The 18,020-nt window shown below is 38.7% G+C and overlaps 1 protein-coding gene across 1 annotated transcript; it reads right to left on the bottom strand.

The window, feature by feature from the left end:
- Nucleotides 1-864: 864 nt before the first annotated feature.
- LOC129258851 (tubulin alpha-2/alpha-4 chain-like) lies at nt 865-11,371 on the bottom strand. Its single transcript, XM_054897087.2, has 4 exons — nt 11,231-11,371; nt 3,867-4,089; nt 3,137-3,285; nt 865-2,834 (listed from the first exon to the last, which is right to left on the bottom strand). The coding sequence occupies exons 1-4, from the start codon at nt 11,231-11,233 to the stop codon at nt 1,848-1,850; spliced, it is 1,362 nt and encodes a 453-aa protein (XP_054753062.1). The 5' UTR covers nt 11,234-11,371; the 3' UTR covers nt 865-1,847.
- Nucleotides 11,372-18,020: the final 6,649 nt, after the last annotated feature.

The following is an 18,020-nucleotide window of genomic DNA, read 5'->3' as shown; positions in this document are numbered from 1 at the left end:
GTCGGACAGTGTGTTCAATATGTCGGACAATGTGTTAATGTGTCAGAAAGTGTGTTCACAGTGCCGGTGTGTTTACAGTGTCAGCCAGTGTGTTTACATTGTCAGCCAGTTTGTTCAGTGTCAGAAAGTGTGTTCACAGTGTCGGACAGTGTGTTCAAAGTGTCAGAAAGTGTGTTCACAGTGCCAGACAGTGTGTTAACAGTGTCAGACAGTATGTTCACAGTGTCGGACAGTGTGTTCAAAGTGTCAGAAAGTGTGTTCACAGTGTCAGACAAAGTGTTCACAGTGTCAGACAGTGTGTCAACATAGTGGACTATGTGAAGATGTGGTTATACACTCGTTAAAATGTATAATTAACGGTTTATTTTCAATTGGTCCAGTGCCAATTTGTCAAATTACCAACTCGTCTACTATCATTTTGCCTATCGTCAGTTCCACTCTCTGCATGTCTAATTGCCATTTGGTCCACTCGTCATTTCGTCTAAGAACCAGTTGGTCCAATATCCATTTAGTCCATATACCATTTCGTCTAATTGGACTGAGTGTGAAATGGGCGAAATGAATAAAAATAAAATGGATATTAGACCAACTGGTTACTAGAAATGGTCATAAACGTACTAGTGATTAGACGAAGTAATGATTGGACCAAATGGTTGTTAGACGAAATATTTATTGAAGTAATGGACGAGTTTGCAATAGACGAATTGGCAATTTACCTAATTAACGATGCGAAGATAAATTCACACTGTGGACGCCCTTACAGTTTGAGTATCCACAGTGTGTGATCACACAGTGGACTTGGCTATAAATATCAAATTCACAGCGTTAAATTTCAATTTGTTCAAACATAGGATAACAAGATAGTTTTGATAATGCTTTATCTTTATTGGCCTTTTTCGCATCTCTACAGCTACATTCGAAGAGTAGAAAAGGTAAAATAAATGATATCATAATTTAAAAATAACTCAACAATAATATAACTTATAATAATTGGCAGGCAAGAAGAGTGTGCTGTCTTTGCAATCATTGCGTAATACCTTGGAATGTTGGTTGAAGTGTACCCTGGTTTACAATTACTAATAATTGTATTTTTGTTTAATGGCCTCACTTTTTTTCTTTTCTTTCGCAAGGTGTCTGTTACATTTCTTTCTTATTACATCGATATATAAGAATATCCTTAGATGACTTTGTTTTATTGATACATACTCATTTTAATTCATGGTGACTAACTGAAAATAGTGCCGGTGTGATTTTGGATTTTAATATTTTTTGTCGTGTCCTGGGTATATTACTGTTCAAGGGGGAGAAATTGCAGTGAAGAAAATTTTTCTGAGATAAAGGATAACATGGATAATGACTATAATCAAGAATTATATTTCAAATGGCAACAATGAATTTATATGTTATTTTGAAATACTGAATACGATGAAATATTTCGAAGAAATATTATTAAATGGGTTCTTTACACTGCAAAAACTCTGGTGTTGATTTAACACCAGCCCGGAATTTATATATGTCCACACCAGAGAAGTGTTAAACAACACCAGTTTCGTTTTGGTCTAACACCAGATAGGTGTTTATACAGCACCAATTAGCATTAAAACAGCATCGGTTTGATTCCAAACTGGTGTTGTTTCAATACTTCTCTGGTTTAGATATGGATTCCGGGCTGGTGTTAAATCAACACTGGAGTTTTTGCAGTGTACAAGTGGGTACTTTGTAAAATCAGTAATAGCTCTATGGTAAAATATTGATTATATCATTTTCATAAAATATTTGCAATGGGGGATTTATTCAAATTAAACAAAATATTGAAGCAAATAATCTCAATTGATAGACAAAAGATTCTAATATTCTTCCTCGGGCTCCTCCTCTCCTTCATCTCCTTCAGTGGAATCGACACCAACTTCTTCGTAATCCTTCTCAAGAGCAGCAAGATCTTCACGGGCCTCGGAGAACTCTCCTTCTTCCATACCCTCTCCGACATACCAATGGACGAAAGCACGCTTGGTGTACATCAGATCGAACTTGTGGTCGAGACGGGCCCAGGCTTCGGCGATGGCGGTGGTATTGCTCAACATGCAGACGGCACGCTGAACCTTGGCGAGATCACCACCAGGAACGACGGTGGGTGGCTGGTAGTTGATACCGACCTTAAAGCCAGTTGGACACCAGTCAACGAACTGGATGGCACGCTTGGTCTTGATGTGAGCGATGGCGGCGTTGACATCCTTGGGCACGACATCACCACGGAAAAGAAGACAGCAAGCCATGTACTTGCCATGACGAGGATCGCATTTAACCATCTGGTTGGCAGACTCGAAGCAGGCGTTAGTGATCTCTGCGACGGTCAGCTGCTCATGGTAAGCCTTCTCAGCAGAAATGACTGGGGCATAGGTAGCCAGAGGGAAATGGATACGTGGGTATGGCACCAAGTTGGTCTGGAACTCGGTAAGATCGACGTTGAGGGCGCCGTCGAATCGCAGAGAAGCAGTGATAGAGGAGACGATCTGGCCGATGAGACGGTTTAGGTTGGTGTAGGTGGGACGCTCGATGTCGAGGTTACGACGGCAGATATCGTAGATGGCCTCGTTGTCAACCATGAAGGCACAGTCGGAGTGCTCGAGGGTGGTGTGGGTTGTCAGGATGGCATTATATGGCTCGACGACAGCAGTGGCGATTTGTGGAGCTGGGTAGATAGCGAACTCAAGCTTTGACTTCTTTCCGTAATCGACGGAGAGACGCTCCATGAGCAGGGAGGAAAATCCAGAACCGGTACCGCCGCCGAAACTGTGGAAGATGAGGAATCCCTGAAGACCCGTGCATTGGTCCGCCTGAAAAATAAAAACATACACAGTATGGTATAATCTTTGAATATCTATCTCATAATCTATATATTCTGTAAGCAAAAGTAAATGTGGAGGTGAAGTAAAGCAAAACTCTCATAGTCATTTTGTCTCCAAGATATTTCAGCCAAAACTGTCCGTTATTACCAGCGTTGGCTCTATCGTCAGCTCGCCTGCCGGTATACCTCTGTTTCTGTCATCTTTGATAGTCCCCAAATCTATCCTTATGCATTCAAGAAGATCCAAACGTAAATCTGATTTTCCATTTCACTTTCCAATTATTTCCTCACCAGTTTTCTGATGCGATCAAGGACAATATCTATGAGTTCCCGACCGATGGTGTAGTGACCACGGGCGTAGTTGTTGGCAGCATCCTCCTTACCGGTGATCAGCTGCTCAGGGTGAAAGAGTTGGCGGTATGAACCCGTTCTGACCTCATCTGAGAAAGCAAAAGAAGAATATTGATTATGGTGAGTCTTGTGATCTTAATGTTTTTAGTTACATTGTTGAAAAGTGCATTGTTACCTCCTAGTTAAGTTAACTGTGCGCGCCAGTCAAACGTCTTTTTAGTATTCAAGCATGTGCAGGGACGCAAAAGTAATTTCCGAAAGTAAATTGCTAACCCGTTCAACCTGGGAAGAACAACCATCTGTACACTTGCTGGAGAGGGAGTCGGGAACAGAACGTTACAAACACTAAAGGCATCGAATTTTAGACAATGGCTTGCTTTGGCGCCTCTTGCATAGGTAATAGTTCTTAAATAGATCATCTTTGGAGTGCATCTCAAGGGCGAAGGCTGGTTTGAGCATGGGGAGGTGCACATCTTGGGGAGGTGGAACCAAAGTGGTTTGGTGGTGCACTTCTTGGGGAAGAGGAACCAAAGTCAGCAGAAGAAGGGATACAAATTTCGTTTTGATTGCCAGTGTCGGAACTCCTCTGCCTCAGTGGGAGGGTGCACCCCCAGTCTACGCCCTTGCATTTTCTTGAGAAGATTCATGAATGAAGCATGTTGGTACTCACCTACTACCGTTGGTTCAAGATCGACAAAGACAGCTCGAGGGACGTGCTTGCCAGCTCCAGTCTCACTGAAGAAGGTGTTGAAGGAGTCATCACCACCTCCTAAGGTCTTGTCCGAAGGCATCTGACCATCGGGCTGGATGCCGTGCTCAAGACAGTACAACTCCCAGCAGGCATTACCGATCTGGACTCCGGCCTGGCCGACGTGGACTGAAATACATTCACGCTACAAGAACGAAAAAAGAAAAATATTCATTTTGTTGATGTCGCTGTATAACTTAAAAATAAATCTAATTACTGTTTCGTTATCACGACACAGTTCATGGTTACCTATGCAGCTAGGAAACCAAATGACACTTAATAATATAATATGGGAATGGGAGGATGCAGTCTGTCGCAAGGTAGGTGGCCAAGGGCGCCCCACTAGCACTTTTTTTACTGAAAAAAATAGTGAAAGTAACAAATCTATGCTGTCATCCAGTCATTGTCATGTGCGTTATCTTATTCAAACCATGTATCCAATTTTCTCCATCGCAGAGCTGCTAAAAAAAAATCTCTGTTTAGGGGTGGGGCAGACGTCACAAAAAAATCCTATTTTACCACTATTGTACTTAATCATATTTCTTCTAGACGTTCGATATTTACGATATTCCAGATTCAAGTCTTTAAGATCATTTCAAATCAATGAAATGAACAAATACAAAACATCCAAATAAATTGTTGAACCTTTGCAATAACATAATACGTCTGACATGCTATCGTAAGTCAGAGGAAAGTGGTAAAATATTAATAACAATGAATTGAATAAAATAGAATAATTATAATAATAATATAGTTAAAAACAATGAAGGAATGAATAATGAAAAAACAATTCTCCGACAATTGTGTGTTGTCGTTACACAAGCACAAAACCGACTCCAGACCGAACAATACTGTTATGTCAGTTGGTTTTAGATTCGGTTTGGAGTCGGTTCCGTTGGTGTAACTGTGACAGAAGGGAGTTTTTGCATCGCTACACAGAACACTTTCAAGAACATAGAAAGTCTATTGTCAAATGCTCTTCATGACGCGTGGGCGCGTCGTGGTCTAGTGGTTCTGACTCTTTCAAACAGAGGGTCGTGGGTTCGAATCCTAGCCATGACGTGTTTTCCTTCAGCAAGAAATTTATCCACACTGTGCTGCACTCGACCCAGGTGAGGTAAATGGGTACTTGAATGCTAGGCAGCCCAGCTAAAGCCGGGGTAATTATAGCAGGGCCCGCTGGGAGAACAGTTTTCGGGACTGGTGGGTGTTTCACAAAGCTGTTCGTAAGTTAAGAGCGACTGGAAATGGTATATTCATTGGCGATGGTTAAGTGCGTAAGAAAGGATCACCAGTCGTTCTTAAAGTCGCTCTTAACTTACGAACATCTTTATGAAACGGCTCCAGAAGTGGCTACCCTCGGTTAATATACCGCTATTATTATTATTATTATTATTATTATTATTATTATTATTATTATTATTATTATTCCTCTAAACAGGATCAAGTCCGTATTTTTTTCTTGAATAACTTTGCTCTAACAAAAAGCACCAAGTAATTTCAAGTGCAACTAGGAACTTTACACTACTAATGTCCGAGAGTCTTTCTTATCAATCTGGTTGTACCCAAGATAGCTGCCTTCTGAATGTCGTACATCCGAAGGTGAGGAGAGATCTTGGTTATGCAGGCTTCCATTCCCTTCTTCACCATTCCTGAGTGACCAATGATGACTGGTGTGACCTCTGCTTTCACGTTCCACATCCTCTCGATCTCAATCCTTAGGTCTTGATACTTGAGCCGTTTGTCTCTTTCCTTTACAGCAATGTTGATATCGTGGGGAACAGAGACCTCAATGATATTTACTACGTTGTTGTCTCTGACGATGATGTCCGGCTTGTTGCAGTTGATGGTTCTATCCGTTAGTATGCCACAGTTCCAATATATGGTGCTGTTATTGATCGTGGTGATCGTTTGTGGCTGATGTTCCCAAGCGTGATCACAAGTCATTTTACCGCGATCCTTCAGTAGTTGCCAATGGATAAGTTTGGCAATATTGTCATGTCTTGTGATGTACTCAGTTCCAGCAAGAGTCGAACATGCTGATACCAAATGCATGATTGTTTCGGTCTCTTTTCCACACATCCTGCAAGTGTCGTCTGTGTCTGTTCTGAGGATAGATTTTTCGTAGGCACGGGTCCTCACCACCTGGTCCTGAATAGCATAGACGAACCCTTCAGTTTCACCTCTTAGTCCCGCCGACTTAAGCCATTGATGGGTGTCTTTCTGGTCTACGAACTCCCGATGCGTCTGTTTTTCATGGTGGCCATGAAGTCGCTTGGATTTAAGTTGCTCTTGAAGTTTCTTGTGAAAGGAGCATTTAAGTCTTGCCTTCTCTTTTTCACCGTAGGGTAGTGTCAGTCGATGTTGTGCCAATAAGATAGATGCTTGCTTGTTAATGGAGTATATTGCTTGACAATTATCATAATCGAGGGATATACTCGTCAGTATGTCAGGTGGATTGGATATTATTATTATTATTATTATTATTATTATTATTATTATTATTATTATTATTATTATTATTATTATTATCATTATTAATATTATTATCATTATTATTATTATTATTATTATTATTATGACGATGAATAACCAAGAAGTCTTTTTCAAATATTAGTGAATCAAAACAGCAAATTCATCCTGGACTCTGGACAAACGACATTTTTGCAACTATTCGTCAGCTCCGAAACTAAGCTGTGCATTGTCTTTCGGCGGGCATTTTTTTTATATATATTCACTCTGTTTTATAATTCATTCTGCGTTCTGGTGCAAGAACCCACTATTTCAAGTGGCTCACACAGTCGGACGGTGATTCATCCCCCTAATCGGACATTTTCAATATGATGACTCACGGCATGCACATCAGAAATCTACCCGTCTCATTAGAATGTTCTCAATTTGATCATTCATTTCACGAATGGGGGGGGGGGGGTCATGAGAGTGTGAGGAAGATTATTTAATATAATATGGCCTATTGGGGGCGGTAAACAGACTCTCGTTGGAAAGAAACGACGGCATTGTCGCCGCAAAAAATTACAAGCTGAAAAAAGGAGATGTAAAGGCCATCTGTAATAATCTTCCTGAAAGCATGATTAGCCAACAAAGTAAGACGTGAGGCTCAAAAAGATGCCCCCTCCCCCCCCAAAAAAAAAAAATTAAAAAATGTGAGACCAGAGATAATCAGGTTATAGAATACGACCAAGTTATAAATGGCGTGGTATATTTTCGATCATCACGAGAAAAATCATAGGTATAATGAATCCTGATAGACATGAATAAGAATGAATATCACACTTTAAATTAGAAAATCGAAAAAACATAATTTTTTTTTTAAGTATGGTACAGTTATATTACCAGAAAATCTTTTTTTAATCCTTTTTATCCTCTTTTTTACTCTCCTAACCAGGCAAAATTCTCAGTAGGCCTACATAAAAAAAAACGCTGATCCGCCCCGCCACATCCGTCATCCTAGTTCCCTCCCCCCTGTCTCTCTCTCTCCCTCTCTCTCTCTCCGCCATCCCCTCATTTCTTCCACCAACCCATGCATCAATTACCCGGACCGTTGTCACACTCATCGTGACTCATCATTATCCGCGACCCATGGGTGCCCCCGATGATGACGAGCGAGACATTTTCAATTGTCAATACTGAATCTACTTAAAGCTGTTACAACAAATTTCCTTTTAATTCTTCTTTAAACCCATATTACGTCATAATAATTTTATATTTAGTGAATTTTTTCCAACATATATGTACGTTTTCAAAGCTTTCCGAAACTAAGATCACTTCTTCATTATTATCATGATTATACCGTAATTGTTTTTGTAATTTCTTGATTCTTTTGTAACATTACTTTGTTGTTGATTTTATGTGTATTTTTATGCTTTTTTGTAAAACATTTGTCAATTCAGCTTAAAAAGCTGCGATCATATGTTTTTATAAATCTTGAATCTTGAGCGAGGTCGTCCCGGAGGTCGCATATACTATGATTCAGACATTTTCCCTTCACAACCCGTCTCCATTCTCGTGAATGGGCATGATGAGTGCCCTTGCAATCAAGCGATTCTGGTCCCTTCTGAATAAGCCTTCCAGTCTAATCCCTAATTATTTTAGCACCCATATGGTCGGCTCAATTATGATACATCTTCGAAAGAACGTGCATGTATTTACTAATTGATGTCGCCGGATACAGTATGTGTCGTACGAATTAATTATGCAAGACAAACCAGAAGCTATAAGGGACTCGATTATGAACGCAATATCCGGTCGATTTTTAATCACTGTATTTCCTCTCTGATTTTAAAAATGCAGACACGATAATACCAGCCCTATATAACTTGACAAAATCAGTATATGTTTGGCATATACCCTATATTTTCCTCTTCCTTATTCTTACCCCCTCCTCTCCTCCTCCTTGCCGTCTTCTTCGTCTTCTTTTTCTTCTCCTCGCCCTTCTTACGTTACGTTTAGATCTCCTAATACTTCAAAATTTACGTAACACCTAATATGGAAATGTTTTAATATGAGTGTGTGTGTAAATTTCCATATGCTAGTATCATTTGCATCATTATGCATTCGTCTCGTCCGTGCAATCGGTTAGAATATTGTAGCTCGATGCATTAATGATAATCAGGCGTATGACTCATGAGTCTTATGTCACAGTCACGTCAACGAAACCGACTCCAAACCGATCGATAGTATGTCATTGGATATAAAACGTAGTAGTTTTGATCGGGATGGAATCGGTTTCGTTGATGTGACATGCGACATTACCAATTGCCAACTTCTTCACGCCAGAGGCAATGGCGCCAGAATAACGAACCTTCATTTGCCATTTGTATAATCACTCTTATGACGGAGACACGCCGAGTGCTATAGAGGCGAGGTTAAGATTATGCTGACAGCATGCAAGAGACCCCCTGTCCCCCCCCCTCACCATTCATATTCTCCAAGATGGAGCCATTATTAACGCACTCGCCTTGATGGCATTCATTACACAATAGAAACGTCCTAAAATTCGTTCCATATGTTTCACGCAAACGCACTGCGAATCAGTCATTTTAAAAAACATTTAATCAAGAAATTAATTTTCGTAAAATACTGAAATTGAAGAGATATTGTAATCATGCTGTTATTTTGTTATTATTTGAAAAAAAAAAATCAATGATGCATTTGATGACATGTATGTACGAAGCACAATTGAAATGGAACGACGTGATATAATTACTTTTATTTCTCGAAGAACAATCTAGAAATTGGAAATTCAAAACAATTTTTTATTGAGGTAAACGAGAAAAAAATATCGAATTAGATATTAAAAAGAAAGCAAATAACAAATAAAGGTGATTTCTTTTGTGCTTTTTTTTTCTTTGTGAAACACAGATACCGGTATAGAAATGAATAAAATGGAAAATGCTGAGAGTTTTAAGCTATTTTGTACAACGACCTTTTCTTACATGTCTAACAAAAAATTGATATATTTCTCGCATATTCATCATGTCCATTCATGCTAGGTATATTACTCGTGCTAAGAATAAGAAAATACAATTTTTTTTTAATTTCTCTGTGTTGTTAAAGCAATTGAAAAAAAATACATTGATAATTAGTTGCGCCCAATTTCCTTTGACGTCATAGTATCCTCTTATAGTTCATTGAGTATTAAATCTTTCTCCCCTCCTAAGTAACCATGGTAACAGAACCGTAGGAACATCAACTGATAATAAGAATTTCGAGTAAGCTGCAATTCGTTGTAATGCATCTCTACTTCTATCTGCTAACGTCCATAATGGAGCTATTTAAATATAACGTAAGTTTCTTTTAATGTGAAAGCTATTGGTGTATGAAAATTTCAAAATAATACAGATAACTTTCAAATTGAAATTAATATTTCCTTCTAAATTTTCCATATACGTGTGACTGAGAAGTGCTGCGACAACTTGAACAGAATTGAAACGGAGTATTTAAAATGCCACATCGTCACAATTTTTAACATTATCTCAACTATGTACATCACTAACCCATGCAGTATAATTCTTTCTCTTTGTGCGATGGTGTTAATTAATAGGAAAATGAGGTAAAATATTAATTTGGATTGGGAGGTTTAATAACTAACTTACAGACGGCACCTGCTTTTCCGAACTCATGAGGTCCGGCCGCGCATTTTCTCGGCGCATGGGGCGACGCCCTTCCCGCCATGAAGTGCGTATGCATTCTTTCACTCATTCTCAATATTGCATTTTTAGCCTGCATGTACAAGTCCCACTCTCCCTGCAGCCCCCCCCCCCTATGTCTCTCTCTCCCCCTCTTTCTTACACACACACACACACACACCCTATCCCAGCAGTCTCTTTCTTTCTCTCTCTCTCTCTCTCTCTCTCTCTCTCTCTCACCCTCTGTCTCTGTTCCAAGATTCGCCCACTCTCTGATAAAAAAAAACCTTTCATACTTTCCATTTCATTTACGATGTGTTATAAACCAGTTTGTCATTATCACCATCTATACCCCCACACACTGTCAGACACATTTCACCCCACCATCATCGTCACCATCATCATCACCATCATCACCATCATCATCATGACCATCATTATCATCATCATCAACATCATTATCATCATCATCATCAACATCATCATCATTATCATTATCAACAACAACAACATCATCATCATCACCATCATTACCATCATCATCATCAACATCATCATCAACATCATCATCAACAACATCATCATCATCATCACCGTCATCATCATGATCATCAACAACAACATCATCACCATTATCATCATCAACACCACCACCGTAATCATCATCATCAACAACATAAACAACATCATCATCACCATTATCATCATCATCACCATCATCATTATCTTCATTATCATCATCACCACCACCATCATCATCCTCATCATCATCATCACCACCACCATCACCAACGTCAATTAAAATGGAGAAATAGCATACATTCAATACAAAAGGGAGTACAATTCGAATAAACATCAATACTCATCAAACAAACGGAGTTTATTCCTATTTTAGATATTTATAGACCTAGACAAAGGAAATAAGATATTTGAAATGTATCTTTTGAATGTTCCAAAATATTTTTCTTGAATTGCATCCCTATAATATATGCATAAACTAATATTCGCAGATGCTTTTTTTTCATGCACTTTCATTTCCACGAAACTGCAAATTTTTCTCCCGAAAAATCCGGAAATACTACATATCATGATAAAAGATAAAATAATGAAAATGTAAGAAAATGATAAGTCACTTACCATCTTGGGATATTGAGGGACCGAGCTGCGAAGCGTCGCGAAGTGAGCTTTGTGCAGTCGTCAAGCAATAAAGTGAAATCAAGTCTTCCCCATCTCCCCTTTTTATCCCGCCTTCGCGAAAATCGTTCCTTTTGCGTCTGCGTCGGAAACCTCACCATCAAGCGGTTTGCCAATTATAGACCGTCGCAATGGTCTGTGATGATGTCCTGTATTAATATTCATGCTCGTCTCTCATTAATAATGTAAACAGTGATGGATTTTCAATTAACAGCCGCAAACATCTGTCTTGATATCATTAAATACCTGGCGGTTTTTTTTTTCGGGTATGTTATGATTTGTAAGTGTTTCGTGGGATTAACATGATTAATGGAAGTGTTTTCTTAAATTTGCTTCAAAATACAGAAGAGAATAGGGATCAAAGCTCTACAGATTATATACCACCGTAAATGAGATTGTTTGAATTTTTAATCAATACCATAGGCGGATCCCGGAGGAGGGGCCCGCCCCTCCACCCCCCCCCCCCTCTTTTAGGCGGAGCAAAAAGAAAGAAATAGGGGAAAGAGAGAAAAAAAAGAATGGAAAAGAGAAAAAAAAAGGGGTCAAAAGAGGAGGAAAACGAGTGAATAAAAGATGGTGAGGGAAAAACTTGGAAAACCAAAATCTTTCATGTAACTATATATATACAATTTTCGCTCGCGCTTCGCGCTCGTATTGCATATTCGATGAAATACATATCTTGCTCAATTAAATGGGCTGATGTGGAACTTAAAATATCAAGGTTTGAAGTCAATATACAAAACGTGTTTAAGCTCGGACATCGACCTTTCCTTAGTTTGTTTTATTTACATATTGATTTTCCAAAACTGCTCTGTCAAATCCGTTTTATCGGTTAAGTATCAACATTTACAGCTCGGGCTGCGCGCTCGCATTATTTGATTTGTCAAGTACCTATTCCATAAAGTTCTCAAAATATCTCTTTTCAGGATGATTGTCAAAACCTATCAGCTAGCGCTTCGTAGTCGCATTTTGATTGGTGTGTAATGTATACCTCTGACAGTTCATCGAAAATTTTGGCTCGCGACTTGCGCTCGCATTAATCGTTAAAAATATATATATTAACCATGCATCCTATTCATAATTTAAAAAGTGCTTAAAATTTCCAGTTTTCAGGTATCAATATCAACAAATTTTGCGCATTCATTAGGTTTGTTACATCAATAAATAAGATAATAATAATAATAAGATAATAACCTTTTCATGACTATATTATCCCGAGGAATATGTCCTTAGAATGTCCCGGTCCTATAAAGGTAAAAATAATGATAGCCAGATAGTTCTAATACATTACGTCTTACCCCCGTTTGAAAACGGACCGCAGATCAGATGGCAAACTGCGGTATTTCACCCCATTTTGCATTTGAAAATCTAAAACATCATTTCCAAGCCCTGGGGGTCGTTTCATAAAGCTGTTCGTAAGTTAAGAGCGACTTTAACAACGACTGGTGATCATCGCCAATGGTTTGTACCATTTACCGCAAGACATGATCACCATGCAGTCGCTCTTAACTCACGAACAGCTTTATGAAACACCCGCCTGATCAACCCCGCTTGGCCAGGTAATCCCCACAGGCCAGATTATGAGCGTTGAGCCAAGGACGAAATGATAAACAACAGCTGTGTATTACGTAAGTCTTCTCTGCCTGTAGAAGGACCTTCGGAATTAAATTATTGTATTCGATATTTAATCATGTTTTCAAAGGCATATTGTATTCAGAAATTCAATGCTAGACCATTTTCAATTTCGAACGAAGAAAATCAACCTCGAAATAAGGAAAGTAAGTGAATAAAAAATGGCGACATGTTTTCTCGGACCGCACTCGGGCTGTTGTGTTATCTTCGGACCGAGGTCAAGAAACAGGTGTTTTGATAATTACATTGCATGCCTGTGGCAGTATGGTTTTCGTATTCGGAGAAGAGAATTCATTGAGAAAAAATGGGGTATAGTGTCATCAAATGGAGGTATTTCGTCATGAAAAATATCAGCTCGCGCTTTGCGTTCACATCATTTATTAAATGCGATCCATATCCACTTCCCAATTTACCTACAAAGAGCTTGAATTAGTGCTTAAATTGACCCCTCTTCAGATCCGAATATCGAATATTTTCAGCTCGCGCTTCGCGCTCTCATTATTGAATTTCATGAAAAAAAAGTATCTAAAATGCCCAGGTTCTAATTATAACTCTAAAATATACGCACACACATGTTTATTGAGATTCGCAACTTGTTCTTTATTCAAAACATGCTTAAATTACCCAGTTCGAGATCAGAATATCTAACATTTTCTGCTCACTCTTCGCGCTCGCATTTTTAATGTAGGAACATGCCCAATAACCCATCCTTTTCATGATTTTCAAAACATGAATAGAGTGTCCCGCTTTAAATTCTAACTCTCAGGGGTTTTTTTCACTCGCGCTTCGCGCTCGCATTGTTTAGTTATTTACTTATCCTGTTCATGATTGCAAAAGTGCTTAGAATGTTCATCGGAATGTAAAAAAATTTCAGCTCGCGCTTCGTGCTTGCATTAATTGATTATTGAAATATGTATCGTATTTATGGCTAACTGCAAACAGTCTTTAACAGGTCCCTTCTCGATCAGACGTGAACGTATATAAAAGAAAATCCGTTTGCGATTCCTGCTCGCAGTAATTATATAGTTACATACGCATCTTGTTCAGGATCACAAACATTGCCCCGAATGTTTAATTTTCAGTAAAAAAAAAATGAAATTTTCAAAAAAATTAGCTCGCGCTTCGCGCTTGCACTAGGGTTTATGAGATTATCATACATTTATGTTGTTTCATATAGCTAAGAAGTGACTGTTAGGACTACCCCTTCAAAGAAAGAAACAAAAACCAACTTTGAGCGGGGAAAATATGGGTGAAAATTTTTTTGCCCCCTCCCTATTGGCGAATGCTGAATACGAGAAACATGCTGGAAATAGAAAAAGAAAATAATATAACTCTTTTCAAATATGAAAAGCTATAAGAAAGGGATTGACATGATAAAGAAACATTTTATTTCTTTATTTCGTTTTATGTGATTTCTCGCGACCACTTTGATGATTTGTAATCTCTTATAATCATCCCAGTCCATCTTCTGACTTCAAATTGGTTTCAATATTTTATTTAAAACAAAAACAGAGAAAATTAAATATAAATGAAAATTTGAAGGAAAACCGATCAAAGAGTAGTAGAGAAATAGATCTACATAGGATTTTTATTATTATTATTATTATTTCTTGACATTATAGATTATGAGAGCAGAATGCCTATGACGCCTGTTATTGTGATTATGACATTGTTTAAAAAAATCATTAGTAGCCCTTTTGTTACCGTACTGGTTCATAATGACGAAATATGAAATAAAATCATGCCTGTATGAAATTATATGTCTGCTGATTTATGCCATGCCACACATACATAATGATATAATTTTAATTGACCCGCTAGGAAATGGTATTAAAAAAACTATACTGCACCAAAAGAAAATTTACTTTAGAAGGGGCAAACCATTCGTTAAAATTGTAGAGGAGTGGTAAATATTGTATTTCCTTTGCACTTGCCATCCCTTTCCTAACCCCCCCCCCCCCCTGTGGTTTTGAGATGTGGTGAGCTGTTCGCATGTGACCTCGTTAAAATCACATTAAAAAAAGAATATATATTTCATTCAATAGATGTTCGTCAAATAGCTCTATGGTCAAACGTTCATTTGTATCTTTTTTCTCAATTTCATTCTTATACCCCCAAAACCAACTTTCGAATTTAAGTCTGAATTCCAAGACTGGATTGAGTACTTGCAAGTAAGCATCATTCTGAATTGTATTCGTGGTCTGATAATATTTAATGAGATACTATTCAACGCAAAGAACTCGATCGGTCTGAAATTCGAGTTCGATGGAAGCTTTTAAAGAGTTTTTAACCCCGAAGTGTCACGAAGATGCATTAATTGTGCCATATGATCATGCAGCAAGATTATACTAGAAAATGAAATGGGTGGTAATGGTCGATCCCGTGATGGGGGGGGGGGGCTGGTATATTTTATATTTTGATGTATTAAATGTATGGATACTTCCAAACCCCACCTTATAGCCTCACGTACTCCTCCCATTACTTTTATAATAATTCCATTTCGAAAGGTTACGGAGGAGCCCGCCAACGGGCTGCATAATCAGAATAGCATGATAGCAGCAGCCAGCATATAGTATGACAGAAGTTTGCATTAAACAAATGGTGGGGCCTACAACATTAAAGATGAATGAAGAGTTGTATTCCTTCCAATGACCCGACTTTAATTTGCGCTGTGTATTCTACCCATTGAGCGCCATGGAATTTATTATGATAATGTAGAAAACCTTCCCTCGTCTGATAAGAATACATGCTTAGCGAAGCTTAAATTGCGAGGACCAAGGAAATCTTTGAAGGGTATCATCCAAAGAGATGTCGTCTGCATCAGACCGATGAGTCATCGGTGTTTCTGGGTCACGTGGTGTCTGGTGAGCGTGACGGGTTTACTAGTTTGCCGTCTGCTATCTGAGGCAGTGCAGTGGTGCCAGAATTAAGAGCCACGCCTTCTTTTGCCTTCAGCGTTGACAGAAATCGTAGACTTAAAGGGAGGGGTCTAATATAGAGGGAAGGAAATGTTGGCTTTAAAAGCAATAAAAGAGAAATAGTTTGTGATTTTAAGCATATCAAAGTGATATAAAATCAAAGCTCACATAAATCGGAAAAAGTGTTTAGTTTAACTCCCTTTACATTTATCAGTTGCTCTGAATTGAAAAAGATAACACCTTCGTTATATCATGGACCTACTAGGTCCATGGTTATATTACCAAACACATTTCGGTAGTAGACATACCCTCCCAAAAATTAACATTTATTTTAACGAGATTCTATACTCGCGTACCAAGCGTGAGTGCCCCATAACCCCAAAATCAACCAAAGATTTATAGGCCTATATTTTCTGTCGTAAAATCATTCCATCATTCAAGCAATCATTGATCATTCTATCGGCCATTAAAGTATGTCTGTCAATAAATCAATCCATCCATCCATAACCCTTTACAAACTTCAATCAATTGATAAATCACTCAAGTCTATCAGTCATTCAAATCTGTCAACCTACCAATCCAGCCGCTCATTCATCCATACAAATCGATAATTCATTCAAGTCTGCCTACCAGCACATCAATTCATAACTCTATCAGTTTAACAATCAATCCAATCATTCAGTCATTCAAGTATGTCTATCAGTCCCTCCACCTGTCTATGGAAGCGTCGTGGTGTAGCGGTTCTGACTCTTGTAATCAGAGGGTCGTGTGTTCGAATCCCACCATGGCCTAGCGTCCTTTGGCAAGGCGTTAATCCACACTTTGCCACTCTACACCCAGGTGTTAAATGGGTACCCGGTAGGATGTGAAAGCCTATAATTATGTAGTATGCCTAGCAATTGAGTCTTGGAACTCTTGTTGGAATGCTCCCCAGGGAGTGGAGAAGGTGCATACATTGTATGCGGGCATGCAAGGATCCGATGACCGGGGTAATAATATGTCTGTAAAGCGCTTAGAGACGTCGTTCCGATGTACTAAGCGCTATACAAATGCGGAATATTATTATTATTACATATCAATCAATTAATCAATCGATCGTTCAATCATTCATTCATTCAAGTATGTCTATCACTCAATCTATCCATCCACATGTATACAATCAATCAGTCAGTCAGTCAGTCAAGTCTGCCTTTCAGTCAATCAACACATCAATTCACCTGTATTCCTATCAGTCAATCAATAATTCAAGTCTGCCTTTCAGTCAATCGATTCATCTACCTGTTTACCTATCAAGCAGTAATACAAGTCTATCTTTCAATCAATCAATTGATCCATTCATCCATCTGTCTGTATACCTATCTACCAATCAGTCATTCAAGCCTGTCTGTCAGTCAATCAATCGATCAATCCACCTGTATACCTATCTATCAATCAGTCATTCAAGCTTGGCTGTCAGTCAATCAATCGATCAATCCACATGTATACCTATCTATCAATCAGTCATTCAAGCTTGTCTGTCAGTCAATCAATCGATCAATCCACCTCTATACCTATCTATCAATCAGCCATTCAAGCTTGTCTGTCAGTCAATCAATCGATCAATCCACCTCTATACCTATCTATCAATCAGTCATTCAAGCTTGTCTGTCAGTCAATCAATCGATCAATCCACATGTATACCTATCTATCAATCAGTCATTCAAGCTTGTCTGTCAGTCAATCAATCGATCAATCCACCTCTATACCTATCTATCAATCAGCCATTCAAGCTTGTCTGTCAGTCAATCAATCGATCGATCCACCTGTATACCTATCTATCAATCAGCCATTCAAGCTTGTCTGTCAGTCAATCAATCGATCAATCCACCTCTATACCTATCTATCAATCAGTCATTCAAGCTTGTCTGTCAGTCAATCAATCGATCAATCCACCTCTATACCTATCTATCAATCAGTCATTCAAGCTTGTCTGTCAGTCAATCGATCAATCCACCTCTATACCTATCTATCAAGCAGTCATTCAAGCTTGTCTGTCAGTCAATCAATCGATCAATCCACCTCTATACCTATCTATCAATCAGTCATTCAAGCTTGTCTGTCAGTCAATCAATCGATCAATCCACCTCTATACCTATCTATCAAGCAGTCATTCAAGCTTGGCTGTCAGTCAATCAATCGATCAA

Source organism: Lytechinus pictus, chromosome 4 (assembly GCF_037042905.1).
Source record: "Lytechinus pictus isolate F3 Inbred chromosome 4, Lp3.0, whole genome shotgun sequence".
In the NCBI taxonomy this organism is placed as follows: domain Eukaryota; kingdom Metazoa; phylum Echinodermata; class Echinoidea; order Temnopleuroida; family Toxopneustidae; genus Lytechinus; species Lytechinus pictus.
This window is presented reverse-complemented; position numbering and strand designations above follow the sequence as displayed.